A 17,937-nucleotide genomic window follows, 5' to 3' on the forward strand; every position below is an offset into this window, starting at 1 on the left:
AAAATATTTCCCAGCTTTGGATTTGTTTTCTGTTCTGAGTTAAATGTTTTACAAATGGAACTGGAAAAAAGACTTTCAGGAAATAATTCTGTTCCCTTTAAGAGAGTATATGGAGTTATTATTTGTCAGGTAAATATCTGTGTCTGTTATATCTGTGTTGTATAAGGCAGTTGAACCCTCACTGAACACTCGAAGATGACGCTGAAATCTTTCTGGTCTTATTAAAGGCCATTTCCTCAATATCTGTAGAGGCATAATCCATGATCATGCAAATCCAGACCAGATTATGCTAGAGATCAACTTTTGGGAGAAAGATACACCGTAGCACAAAAGATAAATGTCTGGAGATAGCAGACTAAATATATGAATTTAATTTCTACTTCTTCCTCCAGAATTGCTAAAATGACAAAACTTATGTAGGACAAACAACAACAAACAGACAACTGGAGACAACTGTAATAAAACTGTGGACTCCAAAAAGTAAATAGACAAATTTTAAATGTCTTAATAGGTAGAAGAAAGCTGAATCCTAAACCAACTGGGTAAACCTGAGTAAGAAACATCTGGCTGACTGATCTTCCCCAATCCTAGCAGAAACCTAGAGATTTAGTCTCTGGAAAGGATAAAATAGAAGATCTCTGTTCTTGGAGGTTCTCTGATACATTCGAGGATTTGGGTACATATTTGAATTAAGGGGATTTATTTAATGTTTACATACTGAATGTTAAGATTTCCCTAATTTTTTCTTCTACTCAGTTTCCACATTTCATGTTTCCCTAGGCAGTTGGTTCAAAAAGTCTTTGGGACTTTTGTACAACCTCCAAGGGAAGACCTAGAGATATTTGTATCAAGGGTTCTCCCTACAAAATGGACTAGCCAGAAAATCATACAGGGAAAACGAGTTTGGAAGCTCCACCAATGCATACTTGAATTTCCAAACAGTGTTTTGTTTTGTTTTTTAACCCTGTTTTTACCACATATGAAGAAACACCTTACAAAAGAAACTAAAACTAATGGATATATTACAGCTTGGAAGAAATGAACTATGCAGGGGAAAGAAAACTTCCAGACAGACAAGTGAAACTGATCAACAGACCTTCTGCATAAATAAATATAACTGCATGAAAGAAAAACATTCATTATAAAAAGAGTCTTAATTAAAAGTATGATAGCATGAAGAAACAACTAGAATAGTTGAAAAGAAAGTTGAGGACATACCTTAGAAGGTTGAGCAAAAAGATAAAGAGATGGAAGAGACAAGAAAAGATATGAAAATTGATTTAGGTAGTATAGACATTTAATAATATTTGATCTTCCCATCCATGAGCATGGAATGTCTTTGTGTCATCTTTAGTTTTTTTTTTTTTTTTGTAAGTTCTTTTTATAGTTTCAGAATAGAATATAGTTTTTTTCACCTCTTTGATTAAGTTTATTCCTAGGTAGCTTATTGTTTTAGTGCAACTGGAAATGGGATTGATTCCTTAATTTCTCTTTCTGCTGCTTCATTACTGGTATATAGAAATGCAACAGATTTCTGTGCATCTCATATCTTTTGACTTCACTGAATTTGTTAGTTCTCTCTGAGATAAGGTACTTGCAAATTACATATCTGGTGAAGAGTTAGTATCTAAAATATATAAAGAACTTATAAAACTCAACACTCAAAAAATGAATAATCCAGTTGAAAAATGGGCAGGAGACATGAATAGACATTTTTCCAAAGAAGACATACAGATGGCCAACAGATACACGAAAAGATACTCAGCATCACTCATCACAGGGAAATATAAATCAAGCTACAGTGAGATATCTTAACACCTGTCAGAAAGGCTAAAATCAACAACATAGGAAGCAACAAGTATTGCTGAGAATGTAGAGAAGGGGGAACCCTCTTAACACTGTTAGTGAAAATGGAGACTGGTGGAACTACTCTGGAAAACAGTATCAAAAAAGTTAAAAATAGAACTACCCTACAACCCAGCATTTGCACTACTGGGTATTTACCCAAAGGTTACTAAAATATTGATTTGAAGGGATACATACACCCTGATGTTTACAGTAGCATTATCTATAATAGCCAAATTATGGAAACAGCCTAAGTGTCCATAGACTGACAAATGGATAAAGAAGATGTGGTATGTATGTATGTGTTTGTGTTTACAGTGGAATATTACTCAGCCATCAAAAAAGAATGAAATCCTGCCATTTGCAATGACATGGATGGAGCTAGAAGATTCTGTGCTAATAAGCAAAATGAGTCCAAGAAAGACAAATGTGACTCATATATTGAATTTAAGAAAGAGAACAAATGAGCAAAGGGGAGAAAGAGAGAAAGAGAGACAAACTAAGAAATAGACTCTTAATTATAGAAAACTGTTGGGTCGCAGAGGGGAGGTAGGTAGGGGATCGTTGAAATAGGTGGTGGGGATGAAGGAGTGCACTTGTGATGAGCAACAGGTGTTGTATGGAAGTGTTGAATCACCATATTGTTCACCTGAAACTAATATTACACTGTATGTTAACTGGAATTTAAATACAAAAAGATAAGAGTAGCACTTCAGGAGATCCAGTGAGCCACTAATGGGAGATCCAGAAAGAACAAAGAAAACAAGGAGAACAGATCATTCATAAGGTAATTCAAATAAGTTTTAAAGAACTGAAGGACATGAGTTTCCAGATTCAAAGGGCCCAGTGATTGCCCACTATAATGGATGGAGACAGACCCATACTAAAAGACATTTTATTATAAAACAATAGAGACAAAAGGAATTCCCATGATGATGGAAAGTTGTACAACCAGCACTGAGGGAAACCATGCCAATGGAGCAGGTTGGAAAGCTCTGGGAGAGATTTCTTAAAGAAATGGAGTACCTGTTTTGTTTGAACATGTTGAAAGGAGATGCACACAACTAGGGAAACATTTCAAGGTGAATTGTACGTAGATAAATGAGCAAATGTAAAGCAAAACACTTACTGACTCTAGAAAACAACAGATGATGCAGGGAACTGCATGCCTCAGTTGTGAATATTATTTGCATAATAAAAGTGACTGTAACTGTAAGAAAATACTATATATTGAGATAACTCAAATTACCATTTGATTCTTTTGGGGGTACACCTGTTTTTTTGGAGGGTGGAGAACAGTAGTCTTGGAATATGCTTAATCATTACTTGTGTTTGCAAATATGACAGCAATGTAAGTATGGTAAATATTAAAAAGTCAGTTAAATCAATTCAACAGGCTTGCCTCCAGGGAGCAGAAAAGGAATGACAGGCATCGGGGTGGCTCAGTGGTGAAGCATCTGCCTTTGGCTCAGGTTGTAATCCCAGGGTCCTGGGATTGAGCCTCACGTTGGGCTCCCTGCTCAGCAGGAAGCCTGCTTCTTCCTCTCCCACTCTCCCCTGCTTGTGTTCTCTCCCTCTCTTGCTGTGTCTCTCTCTGTCAAATAAATAAACAAAATCTTAAAAAAAATAAAAGGAATGAGAATGGCAGAACGATGCTGTCATTTGTAGTAACCTTTGTAGAATAACTTTTCTTTTTTTTTTTTTAAGATTTTATTTATGTATTTGACAGAGAGAAATCACAAGTAGATGGAGAGGCAGGCAGAGAGAGAGAGAGAGAGAGAGAGAGAGAGAGAGAAGCAGGCTCCCTGCTGAGCAGAGAGCCCGATGCGGGACTCGATTCCAGGACCCTGAGATCATTACCCGAGCCGAAGGCAGCGGCTTAACCCACTGAGCCACCCAGGTGCCCCTAGAATAACTTTTCTTTACACTCTTGAGATGTATAAGTGTAGTAATAGGCTTTTTAAAAAGAATGATGAAAAAAAGGATGTGGGTTTCAAAACCAGATAGACCTGATTTTAACTTCCAGCTTTGTCAGCCTTCCAAGCCTCAGTTTGCTCATGGTTAAAAATAAGGATAATAAAAGCTATTTATCATAGTAGGCATGAAAATAAGGTATATCATAAAGGGATAGTACCTGGCTCCTGGTAGATGCTCATGTTTTTTTGATTGACTGAGTGCATATACAAAGAAAAAAACAAATGGACAAATAAGCTCCTAGTATAGGGTTAGGATACATGATATATGGTCAGGTACTTGAGCTGTCATTATTATCTTAAGGTGGTTTTTTGGTTTATTTATTAGGGGAGAGTATATAAACACTAAAAGTGAGGCCGTATAGCAAAGTAGTTAGGCATTTTCAGCTTTGTCACTCACTGTAATTTTGGGAAAGTTACCTAATGTTTAAGCTTCCAGGTATATAATGGTTATAGTAGTTTGAAAGTAAACTTGTTTTTATAAATAAATTAAGGTAGCCAATGTAAGCACTTGTGTCTGGAGCAAAATAACAACTCAAATAAATGGTGGCCTTTGTTAATAAATAATATTGGTAACCTCTAAATATAAAATAGTCACATTAAAACCATTATAATGGTAAGTGGGAAGATTTAAAATTATATCTTCATCGGGATTACAGTGATATAAGAATGGGCATACTTAAGGATAAGGAATGGAAGGAAATTACTCCTTCCCAAAAAGGTAAACAAATACATATTAGAGTGATAGGCTATCGGTGATGTTTTAAAAAGTATTTTCTTTGTTGTTAAGTTGTTTATATGCAAAGTTCAAGCTGGAAAGAAGATAAGAGTGAAAAGATGGCAGTTTAGGAATCAGAAAACCTGAGTTGGAATTCTAGTTTCACTGGTTTTTAGCCATTTTATTTTGGGGAATTATTTACCATCTCTGGGACTTACTATTTCTTGTATTCAAGATGAGAAAACCGTCTCCCTTCCAGATTGAAATTTTTTTTTTAAGATTTTTATTTATTTATTTATTTGAGAGAGAGTGAGAGAGCATGAGCGAGGAGAAGGTCAGAGGGAGAAGCAGACTCCCCGTGGAGCTGGGAGCCCGAGGCGGGACTCGATCCCGGGAGTCTGGGATCCTGACCCCAGCCGAAGGAAGTTGTCCAACCAACTGAGCCACCCAGGCATCCCAGATTGAAATTTAAATGTGAATTTGAAGATCAAATATGATTAAACTTAAGTGTGAAGGTTAAATGAAGTAACACATGTGAAGGTCTTTATATAGCTCAAAGTGATGTGCAAATATTGTCACTGCAACATACTAATTTCCATTTTTACCTTTATTTTTAAAAATAGACCTCAGAGAGCTAAGATGAGATTCTGGGCCAAAGGGAAACAAGGGGAGAAGAAGACTACCCGAGTGAAAGCTGCCACCCAGTCAGAGGTTTTGGGATTCCTTGCTGGCTCAGATACGATTCTATCTCATCAGTTTCCAGATGGTAAAAATGGACAAAGAATGGAGATTGTCTTTATAATTTGTTCACTCTTTCTTATTCCTCTAGTGTTTGCAGTGGCAATCCTGTTGGCCAGATAGTGTAATGAACCAGAGTTGTAAAATCTCTCCTTAAATAAAAGATAATTATAAAATTACATTGTGTAGAAGTTCCAAGGAAGTGTGGTGCAAAATGGTGAAGCAACAACTTTAAGAATGATAGTGAATCTTCATTTAGTCTCAGTTTTCTAATGTGTAAAAATTTAGCTGTCATTCATTCACTTAACAAATATGTATTTTTATTAGAAATTAAGATAATAGCAGCTAAGTGCTTAGCATGTGCAAGACTCTGTACTAAGCATGTTGTATGTATTAATTTTTCATCACAATTTTGGGGGGTTGGTATGATTATTATTCCCAGTTTATAGATGAGAAAGCTGAAGCACAGAGAAGTTATCTCCTTACACACAGTAGTTGGCAAAGCTGAGATGTGAAGTTAGGTAACCTAGCTCCAGAGGCCACATTCTTAACCACTGTGCTATATTTTAAGTACCTACTATGTATCAAGTATTTGCTATACTATACTGACTTTATAACTGTAGCTGTCATTTTAATTTTGAGGGCATCAATCATAACGCACTTGGACATACCCAGTAGTTAGTTCATCTATTGAGAAAACTGGCCTTTCTCAATGCTAGAATTACTAATGCTCTAAGGATTCCAGTAATTCCAGCATTAGGCGATTATGCCATTTTCCTCAACCCTTTGCACAAGCATGTATGAGAGTTTTTAATCATTATGCAAAGACGTCAGCTATCTTCAACAGTAAATGGGGTGGATAAATATCAGAGGTGGGTGTGTGGTAATGAGTGGGTGAAATACCAGTGGGTAGGTGAATAAAATAAAAAGTAGATCTAGGAAGAAAGTTATCTCTAAAGGAAAGATAGAACAGGTCCAGTTACAATAAATAAACAAAACTTCTCATACCTAGGATAACACAAAGGGGAAAGGAGAATAAGATTAACAAGTTTCACATAGGATTGAATGAGCCAAAGCAGAGGCACCCATGTGTCAGAGAAAAAAATGGTAGACCTATAGTTAGATCCCTGTTTTTGTGTCTTTTGTGGCTTTGCATCTATGAGTTGGCAAACTGATAGGGTTAAAAATCAATAGTAAATTAAGTGAATACTTCAAGTTCAGTTTGGAAATTTGGGAAATCCTTACCATTGCATTACTAAGAGGATCAATTTCCTATATCTAATCTGGTTTATAGTAATCATTCTAAATTTTTCATTTTTCACAGTTCTATTCTCCATGGTTATTTTTAAGAAGGAAGCATAAAGCTCTTAAGTTGAAGCATGTATTATTAGTAGACTTCATTGTGTGTTGCTTCATGAGGATATATATATAGAGAGAGAGAGATTGTAGCTTCTTATTCATCTTTGGGTAGTAATTTATTAAGTTATCCCTTGTTTTTAATACCGAAACAGTGTTATAATTTCTTTAGTAACCATTATTTCTTTTATTATAATAATGATATTTACTTTGCTAAATTAAATTATTAGATACTTCTATGCCTTTGTTATATAATGGAATTAAAATCAATTGATACTAACTTGCATATATGTATATTTTGTATCTTTATAATTTTTATTCTGGTGCGATATCTGAGATTGGGCTTGTCTTCTTTCTGCCTGAGGTAGCATTTAGCATGTAGGAGGCTACTTTTCTTCTTCATTATCAGAATTAGCTTTTAGAAGGAATGAGGACATAGCATTAGACAGGTGAATATGTATGGGGAAACAAATAGCTATGTGAAATGAGAAGAGGCCAACATATTTATCAAGCCCCAGGTAGGGCTTTGGCAAGCCCAGTATAGTTCTAGATTTTGATGGGCTTACATGTATCCATTTCCCTGTTGTAAACAGAGATGATTTGTTGTGCTTTCCAGTATTACAGACTAAGATGTAATGCATTCCAGGAATTTTTTGAGAAATCTGGACAATTATTTGGGAGATGTATAAGAAAATCCTAAACACCAAAGAGACCCAGAAGTGAGCTAGTTGACTTTCCTAGCTCCCTAGACAGGTTGCCACGATAACTATAGATAATATCATTGAAGTATTTATGGCTTTAGATCCTAGTAATGAAATAATAATTATCAAATTTCACTGGCTTGCTGGATTCATATATAGTTGAATATTCATTCAAACAAATATAGTAAAGCTATGACTGGCTTAATGGTCAGCATTTAATGTGCTAGGGTGGTTACGTATATTCTTCCTTTTCTTCCTTTGGGACCGAGGTATTTGGGATGCAGGCTTCAGTTCTTTAAGATGCCTCCACCCAGGTTTTCAGTAGCAGACCTTAGCCCCGTGGAGGACATAATAGCATTTTCCATTGAAAAGTGGTAATTTAAGAATGCATTTTCTGTACAACTGTGCAGTCTGTATTTATTGTTTAACTGCCTGACCACAAACATTAGTTTTACTTTGCTTTTTGGTTACATATTTTTCCTTCAGTGACTTACTAAAGGAAGTTAAACTTAAAAAGAAGAATGTGGAGAATTCAATATTTTCACTAAAAATTTTTCTTTGGATACTTTATCTTGAATTATAGAATTAGTTCAGTATCATCCGACACCTCCTTTGAGCCCAGAATTGCCTGGTAGTTGCCGGAAGGAGTTTAAAGAGAACAAAGAACCTTCTCCAAAGGCAAAGCGGAAGCGAAGTGTGAAGATCAGCAGTGTGGCTTTGGAGTCTATGCACTGGCAAAATGACTCTGTCCAGATCATAGCAAGTGTCAGTGATTTAAAAAGTATGGATGAATTTCTTCTGAAAAAGGTACACTCTGCATGCTGAGTTAGGCCCATAAGTGGCTTTGACTATGGAATACTTTTTTTTTATCAGAATATGGCCCCTATAGATCAAGTTTACATATGCTTCAGTAAGTTAGATGGTCTATTCTTCATGGAAAAGGTGTAACTAATAGGATATGCATTACTCAGACTGGGAGGGCAGGATTTAAGGTTTTATACTTTACTGTTGACTTGCATGTTACCATAATTGTCACATTATATTCCATGTGGTAAGGTGAGGCTTGTCATTGCATACTTGGAGTTTTTGCTCTGGTAACAGAATGATAGAATAATCCAGTGTTAGAAGGACCTTAGAAATCATCTGGTAGTAATAAAATGTTGACTCTCTAGTCGTGCTTTTACCTAAGTCCTGTAATAACAGGGGCTTGCACTTTCAGGACCATCAGGACCGTCATTGTTGAAGAACCAATCAGTGTCACTGTTGTATTCACCTCTTTTTAATTGATTATGTACAAAAACTCTTTTTGTGGCCCCCAGATGAATGATCTAGATAATGAAGACAGCAAGAAAGACACATTAGTGGATGTTGTATTTAAAAAAGCCTTGAAAGAATTTCGGCAGAATATCTTCAGCTTTTATTCGTCTGCCTTGGCGGTAAGTTGGAATGCGTTAGAAGATATTTACTAATTAACATATGAAAAATTTGGCTATGCTGTAGAAGATAGTATGGAGGCTGTGTTCAATGAGAGATTTCTCAAATTCCTTCTTTTTGTTTTAGGAATAGGAGGGAAAAGAATACTGACTGGTCTCAGATTAATACCTTCCTTCAGTTTCCTTGAGTTGTTTTTTTTCCCTCTCTTAACGATGTTGAATCTTCTTATAAGGTGATAAATTCACATATTATAAAAGTGATTCTATGGCTTTCTACTAGACTTCTCATAATCCTTTTAGCTCTGACTTTAGCTTCTAATTTTCATATGTGTGGAATTGTACATTTTTCCCCAGTGGAATTAGAGCAGTTTATGTTCACTGATTTATATATCAGTTTATTTGACTTTCAGATTTACCTTACAATTTTATATGACATTGGTCATGTTTTAGAAAGTTTATTTTCATGCTAAAGTAGATAATAATGCTTTGCTCTCTAGAATCTATGAATTTTCATATTTTATAAAATAATTTGTATTCATTTTTCTTTGTTCAGACTATAATTCATTGTGAAAAGAGAAATCAGGAGAACTTTCTTGTGTATCCTCTACTTTTTCTTTCTCAGTATAAGAATTTTTTTTTTTTTAACATAAACCATGCAGTCTGAGAGAATAGGAATTTCAAGACCCTAGGAGCACTGGGTGTGGTGAAAAAATAATGAATACTGTTATGCTGAAAATAAATAAAAAATAAATTTAAAACAAACAAACAAAAAAAAGAATAATCAAACTGGGGAGAAAAAAAAGGAATTTCAAGACCCTAATAAGAGTAGTGATGAGACTATGGCAAATGACTAATTTTGCATAGAGATAACGTTGGCCGTATTTTTCTAATACTGTGCAACTGCTTATTATGTTCATGTCTTTCTCTGCTTCATACCTGTATTTCCTAGATTAGGGACTTCAGGTTGTTGGGTACTACAATACGCTTAAGTAACATAAGAAGTGCCAAAATTATGAAATAGAGCTCAATAGTGGTTTTCTAACACTAGATCAAAAATGTTCAACTTATTTGAGGAAGTGAAGGAGAAACCAATTCTAAACATATATAACACTTTTGGGTCATGTTAAACACCCCCCCCCCCTTATTTCTCTCACAAAAATTCCAGACCTTATTTAAATAAGTTAAAAGTAATCCCATGTAGTCTTTTACGAGTAGTACAGTGTTATTCAGAACATGTCATTCTTCTTTGGAAAAATAAAATAATGGTTACCTAATATATTATTAGGCAAGGATTCAAATATTTATTCTTTCAATTTTAGAGTGGAACTATCTAAGCAAGTTTCATTTCTGAGGTGATAAGTAATTAAGTGGGATGCAAATAATCTTTATAGCTAAATATAGTTTAAAAGCCAGGCTTGTGGAGAAGTTCCCAGGATTTTCTGAAATTGTTACATTGTTTAAACTGTTAGGTATTTTGCTAGAATTTAATAGTTTTTATTCTGCAGACATTCATTCCACAGTAGAGAGGGCATTTACAGATAAAATGTGACCATTTACAGATACAGTGTGACCTCATGGGTCCTAGTCTTTGTTCTTAACACTACCCAATACAAGTTGAATCAATCTTCTGTGTTTAGAGAAATTCTTTATACCTTACATGTCTTCTCTTATTGCTTATTAGGTAGATGATGGGAAAAGCATACGATATAAAGACCTCTACGCACTATTTGAACAGATTCTGGAAAAGACCATGAGGCTTGAGCAGCGTGATTGGAGTGAATCTCCAGTCAGAGTTTGGGTCAACACTTTTAAAGTGTTTTTGGATGAATATATGAATGAATTCAAAACTTTGGATTGTATACCCACAAAGGTAAATATGATATGTTTGATTTTTAAAAGGATTCAGTTAAGAATTCATATGATCTCTCTGATATGAGGAAGTGGTGATGCAACATGGGGGCTTAAGTGGGTAGGAGAAGAATAAATGAAACAAGATGGGATTGGGAGGGAGACAAACCATAAGTGACTCTTAATCTCACAAAACAAACTGAGGGTTGCTGGGGGGAGGGGGTTTGGGAGAAGGGGGTGGGATTATGGACATTGGGGAGGGTATGTGCTTTGGTGAGTGCTGTGAAGTGTGTAAACCTAGTGATTCACAGACCTGTACCCCTGGGGATAAAAATATATGTTTATAAAAAATAAAAAATTAATTAAAAAAAAATAAAAAAAATAAAAGGATTCAGTTAAGAATTCATTTTAAGAGTCTTTCTTAAAAGTTTATCAGACCATATTATCTAAACCTTCTGCAATTAATATATTCTTTGCTAAGTTAAAATATAACATTGTGTCCTCAGCATTATACCCTCCACTTTGATAGAAGTCACTACATGAATTTCCTTTTGAAAAACTGTGGTTAAAGATGTAATTCATTGGGCACCTAGGGGTGGCTCTGTGTTAAAGCCTCTGCCTTTGGCTCGGGTCATGATCCCAGGGTCCTGGGATCGAGCCCTGCATTGGGTTCTCTGCTCAGCTGGGAGCCCGTTTCCCCCTCTCTCTGCCTGCCTCTCTGCCTACTTGTGATCTCTACCTGTCAAATAAATGAATAAAATCTTTAAAAAAAAAAAAAAGATGTAATTCATTATATCTTTTGATGGCCTTTTTGTAAGGAAACACAAATTATATTTCTTCTTGAATTAGGTTTTAGGAAAATGTGTGTTTTTTGAAATCTGTATAACAGTAATAACAACATTTACTTATTGAGTACCAGAAATTATACTAGGTGTTGGATATTTTAGTTAATTCTTGCTTCAGCCCTATTAAATAACTTATGAAATCCATATTTCAGAAGATAAAGTTCTGTGTTATATGTTTTCTTTCAGTACTCCAGTTGAAATAATTAGGTATCTAATTATTAGGTATCAGGAATACTATTTTTATTGATTAGGTCCTGTTTTATTTTCAGTTATTTTAATTTATATGTGTTTAAATTTATAAGCCATTTCAACTCACTTTTGAAATAGTCAGATATAAATTAATCCTTGAAAGTTCTTGTGTTCTAGGTCTAGGTTATACAGAAGATTTTTTTAGTAGGCATATATTGCCTTTGTTTATAATCTTAAAGGTTAAGTTTGGATTGTCCTATACTGTGGTTATTAGGAAATGTCATGTATAAAAGAGCCTTCTGTGTCCCATGTGATACCTTTGTATATTTAGCTCTGGGATGGAGAGTATTTTAGAGCTAAAATATGGAAAGTCTAGGCTTAAAAGTTAATAATCATTCAGTTAATGACTAAAATAAAATAATCATTTAAATTAATATGGAATGGCTTCTGAACAGAAATGATGTTTTAAAAAGGTAAGAATCCCTAAAGTATCCTTTTATTCTATCACTTTTATGGGTACTATGTTTCACTGAATTCAAAAATTTTCTTATATTTGCTTGCCAGCACTGCACATTTTCTTCTGAACAATAAAAAACTGTTTATACTATTACCTGTTGAGCAAAAATCTAAGCATTCACAAAGAAGTAAGAAAGTATGTTTGTCTTTGCTATATCACAGTTTCTGTATTTCTCTCCCATCAGGTACCAAAAACAGAAAGAAAGAAAAGAAGGAAAAAAGAAACTGATTTAGTAAGTTATAATCCATTTCTTATGTTAGGGTGAAGTAATTTTTAGCAGTGTGAAGTATATTTTAAAATATTTCTGTGGATATATTTAAGGAATATTTATCAGATGCCCAAGGGTTTATCATTTATGTCTTTACAAAAATTTGCAGTGGCAGAAATATCTTGAATTCTGTCACTTGTTATCAGTGGTGGTTTCCTAAAATGGTAGAGACATGAAAATGTTTCCTCTTAAAAGATACAAATATCTCTTTTCAGACATAGGAGCTTTTTAACTTTCCCTCCTTTCTTTAAAAAAAAAAAATTAAGACTAAGATTTTACAAATATAAATACTTCTAATTCAAAAGACATTCCAGAATATTATGCCATGTTCTTATCTGTTGTATTATGTATCTTTATTGTGTATTTTACAATAATCTCTGTAATTACAAAGATGACTTACTCCCTAGAGAAGCTCATAATTTACCAGTGAAGGTAGGCATTTTAAAAAGTCATTAGAATAAAATAGTACAAAGTCTGTTGAATTATGGAAAGGGAAAATGAAGGAAAGTTTTACAAAAGAAAATACATTTTTGCTCATTCTTGACAAAGGAGGAGTAGCTTGGAAAGATAGTATCTAGCCAAGGGGGAAAAGTATAGTAGTCGCCCTTCTCCACCATTTTACTTAACTGCACTTTTACTTACCTGTGGTCAGTCTGGAAGCACATGATCCTCCTTCTACATCAGCCTTTTCTGCTTCATTTTGCTCCTTTATGTTAGGGAGATGGCTTCTTTCCTTAAACTTCATGAACAACCTCTGCTAGTGTCAAACTTTTCTTCTGCAGTTTCCTCACCTCTCGCAGCCTTCATAAAATTGGAGAGAGTGGGCGCCTGGGTGGCTCAGTGGGTTAAAGCCGCTGCCTTCGGCTCAGGGTCCTGGGATCGAGTCCCACATCGGGCTCTCTGCTCAGCAGGGAGCCTGCTTCCTCCTCTCTCTCTCTCTGCCTGCCTCTCCATCTACTTGTGATCTCTCTCTGTCAAATAAATAAATAAAATCTTCAAAAAAAAAAAAATTGGAGAGAGTTAGGGCCATATTCCGGATTAGGTTTTGGCTTAAGGGAATGTTATGACTGGTCTGATCTTCTGTCCAGACGACTGAAACTGTAACAGCAATAAAGCTGTTTCACTGTTTTATCATCTACTTGTTCACTGGAATAGTGCTTTTAGATTCCTTCAATTTTTCCTTTGTATTCACAGCTTAGCTAACTGTTTGATGCAGAAGGCCTAGCTTTCAGCCTCTCTCGGCTTTTGACATGCCTTCCTGACCAAACTTAATCATTTCTGGCTTTTGATTTAAAGCAAGAGACATGTTAAAAAAATTAAGTGAGAGGCATGTGAGTCTTTCTTTCATGTGAACGCTTAGGGCTATTAATTAGCCAGTTTCCATATTACTATATTTCAGGAAACAGGGAGGCCTGAGGAGTGGGAGAGAAACAGGAGACAGACTGGTCAGTGGAGTAGTCAGGACACACCCATTTATTGATTGCCTTTGCTCTCTTAGATGGGTGCAGTTTATGATGCCCCGAAACAATTAAAATAGTAACATCAGAGATCACTAATTCAGATCACCCTAAGAAGTATAGTAATAATGAAAACCTTGAAATATTGTGAGAGTTACTGAAATGTGACACAGAGACACAAAGTGAGCAAATGCTGTTGGAAAAATGGTGCTGACAGACTTGGTCATTTCAGAGTTCCACACACCCTCTCTCTGTGAACTGCAGTATAGCAGAGTGCAACAAAAGGACATAGGCTTGTATCTAAGCCCTTAGCCTTGTTTACTTTTGTTCTCTGAAGTAGGATTTTCCAATTGAGTTACCTTAGACAGCTTAGTCTCTGAGTTTCAATGTACTCATGTATAAAATAGGAATAATACCACCCACCACCGAGGATTTTTATGACGGTTAAATGAGATGATACATATCCTAAGGAAAGGGTAGAGAAGGTAGAGGGCCTGTTATTAACAGGTAGTGTTTGGGCGCTTTATACACTTTAAGTCTTGAAAGAATAGTCTTTTTCATGTCTGTGCAGAAAAGAACAATACCTCAAGATAAGAATGAGCAAAGCATCTGACATATATAAAAGGACCGTAAGGACAATTCATTTATTCAACAGCTATTTTATTTCAGGGACTATGATAAATCATAGAAATATTAGGAAATATACAAATAAATGTTTACACTTGTTAGGCAAATTAAAATGAAAGAACAGTGATTTCCTATTTTGCTCATCAATGGGCAAAACTGAAAATGAATTAGTTACCTAATTTAGAAGGATATATAAATATAGATTTTTCTCAATATTGTGAATTGGCTCATTTGTATAACTTTCTTGGAGAAGGTACTTTAACAATCATGCATTTTTAAGTTTTAGAAATATTTAAAAACAAAACCAAAAACTGTTGACCTAGCAATTCTACATCTAGGAATTTTTCCAGTAGATGTATCACACTCGTTCATGCTGCAATGTATAAGGCTTTTTAATTGAAGAGGAGTTTGTAATGGCGAGACGCTGAAAACAGCCTAAATTTACAAGGAAATGGTTAAATAAGCTAGATTACACTCATGAAATAGGATGCTGCTTTTAACACTAAAGTAAAAGAAGCCATTCTCCAAGATGTTTTGTTAAGGAGCTAATCACTATATAGAAAGCTACTATTTGTAAATTTTTAAAAAATAAAAAGCATTTTTATATCTGTACTCATACACACAAAATATCTCAGATACAAAAAACTAGTATCAATGATTATTTTCTATAAACAGGAACTAGACAGAATCCAGAGGTAAGGAAAACTTTATCTTTTGTTGATTCTGTTTTGTACATTTTAACATAATTTTTAAAGCAATGCTGTATTTTTATTGTAGAGATGCGACAACCTCTCAGATAGCAAATCAAACATTTCTAATATTAGGTGAATGGATATTGTGGTTTGGAATAAGAACTTCAGTGGCAGCAGTGGACGTTGTGTATCCCAAACAACTTAGAAGGGGAGATATTGTAAAACACAGCATCAGAGGGCTGGACTGGTGATAGGAGGTGAAACCCTCCTGCCAAAGGTGCAAGTGAAGCATTTGGGAAAAAATATAAGAGCGGTGGTTTTTTGTTTGTTTGTTTGTTTGTTTTTGTGGGGTTTTTTTGTTTTTTGTGTGTGTTTTTTGGTAAGAGCTGTTTTGTACTTGTTGATCCATTCAGAATAAAATAACTTTAAATAAAAACAACTTTAATATTAGAGTTCTAGGAAAAGAAAATAATGTGCATGTGTGTGATTTACAATTTTATGAATAGAGGAATATCTGTGAGGTAAAATGTTAGTATCTGGGAATAATTGAGGCATCACAGAACAAGGCCATATTATGAAACTGGGATGAACTGTGCGTTGATTTTTTTTTTTTTTTTTTTTTTAGTTAGTTGGTTATTTGATTAATTTGTTAAGACAAAAAGGACCACTAACACTCCACTACCAAGCACTTTATATAACTTTTTCTTTTAAAGATGTATTTATTTATTTGAGAAAGAGAGACTGCATTCATGCCCCGTTGTGAGAGATGGGGGAGGGCCTGAGGGAAAGGAGAGACAGAATCTCAAGCAGACTCTGCATTTAACGCAGAACCTGATGTGGGGCTTTATCTCATGACCCTGAGGTCATGATCTGAGCCAAAACCAAGAATCAGATGCTTAACTGACTGAGCCACCCAGGCGCCCCTATTTAACTTTTAAATTTGAGGCATAATTGACATGAAACATTACTTTCAGGTATACAGCATGATCATTTAGTATTTGTATATGTTGTGAAATGATCACAATAAGTTGAGTTAACATCTATCACTATAGATAGTTATAAAAAATTATTTTCATTTGATAAGGACTTTTAAGATCTACTCTCTTAGCAATTTTCAAATATGTGATACGGTATTATTAACTATAGCCACCATATTCTATATTTTATCCTCCTGACTTTTTTTTTTTTCATTTTATTTTATTTTATTTTTGTTTCTTTTCAGTGTTCTGAAATTCCTTGTTTATGCACCACACCTAGTGCTCCATGCAATATGTGCCTTCCATAATAACCCACCACCAGGCTCACCCAACCCCCACCCCTCCCCCCTCCAGAACCCTCAGTTTGTTTCTCAGAGTCCACAGTCTCTCATGGTTTGTCTTCCCCTCCGATTTCCCCCAACTCATTTCTCTCCATCTCCCAGTGTCCTCTGTGTTATTCCTTATGCTCCACAAGTAAGTGAAACCATATAATAATTGAAACTCTCCACTTGACTTATTTCACTCAGCATGGTCTCTTTTAGTCCCGTCCATGTTGATACAAAAGTTGGGTATTCATCCTTTCTGATGGAGGCATAATACTCCATTGTATATATGGACCATATCTTCTTTATCCATTCATCCATTGAAGGGCATCTTGATTCTTTCCACAGTTTGGCAACTCTGGCCATTGCTGCTATGAACATGGGGATACAGATGGCCCTTCTTTTCACTACATCTGTATCTTTGGGTTAAATACCCACTGGTACAATTGCAGGGTCATAGGGTAGCTCTGTTTTTAATTTCTTAAGGAATCTCGATACTGTTTTCCAAAGTGGCTGCACCAACTTGCATTCCCATCAACAGTGCAAGAGGGTTCCCCTTTCTCCACATCCTCTCCAACACATGTTGTTTACTGTCTTGTTAATTTTGGCTATTTTAACTGGTGTAAGATGGTATCTCAATGTGTTGAGTTTTTTTTAAGATTTTATTTATTTATTTGACAGAGATCACAAGTAGGCTGAGAGGCAGGCAGAGAGAGAGGGGGAAGCAGGCTCCCTGCTGAGCAGAGAGCCTGATGTGGGGCTTGATTCCAGGACCCTGGGATCATGACCTGAGCCAAAGGCAGAGGCTTCAACTCATTGAGCCACCCAGGTGCCCCTCAATGTGGTTTTGATTTGAATCTCCCTGATTGCTAATGGTGATGAACATTTTTTCATGGGTCTGCCTCTTTGTTTTGTTGACTGTTTCCTTTGCTGTGCAGAAGGTTTTGATCTTGATAAAGTCCCAAAAGTTCATTTTTGCTTTTTGTTTCCTTTGCTTCTGGAGATACATTTTGAAAGAAGTTGCTGTGGCCAATGTCAAAGAGATTACTGCCTATGTTCTCCTTTAGGATTTTGATAGATTCCTGCCTCATGTTGAGGTCTTTTATCCATTTCGAGTTTATCTTTGTGTATGGTGTAAGATAATCGTTGAGTTTCATTCTTCTACACATAGAGCTGTCCAATTTTCCCAGCACCATTTATTGAAGAGACTTTTTCCCACTGTATATTTTTTCCTGCTTTGTCAAAGATTATTTGACTACAGAGTTGAGGGTCCATATCTGGGCTCTCTACTCTGTTCCCCTGGTCTATGTGTCTGTTTTTGTGCCAGTACCATGCTGTCTTGGTGATCACAGCTTTGTAGTAAAGCTTGAAATCAGGCAACGTGATGCCCCCAGTTTGGGGGGTTTTGTTTGTTTGTTTGTTTGTTTGTT

The 17,937-nt window shown here is 35.4% G+C and overlaps 1 protein-coding gene across 10 annotated transcripts in view; it reads left to right on the top strand.

The window, feature by feature from the left end:
- The window catches only part of MYO9A (myosin IXA), a 280,827-nt gene that overhangs the window by 186,851 nt on the left and 76,039 nt on the right, over positions 1-17,937 (top strand). For all 10 annotated transcript variants that reach the window (XM_032342543.1, XM_032342540.1, XM_032342545.1 and 7 more), the window contains 5 exons: positions 5,160-5,302; positions 7,915-8,138; positions 8,651-8,767; positions 10,446-10,634; positions 12,348-12,395. In XM_032342543.1, coding sequence (XP_032198434.1) covers positions 5,160-5,302; positions 7,915-8,138; positions 8,651-8,767; positions 10,446-10,634; positions 12,348-12,395 — 721 coding nt within the window. The remainder of the gene's footprint in view (positions 1-5,159; positions 5,303-7,914; positions 8,139-8,650; positions 8,768-10,445; positions 10,635-12,347; positions 12,396-17,937) is intronic.

The sequence above is a fragment of the Mustela erminea genome, chromosome 5, assembly GCF_009829155.1.
Source record: "Mustela erminea isolate mMusErm1 chromosome 5, mMusErm1.Pri, whole genome shotgun sequence".
NCBI classification, from domain to species: Eukaryota; Metazoa; Chordata; class Mammalia; order Carnivora; family Mustelidae; genus Mustela; species Mustela erminea.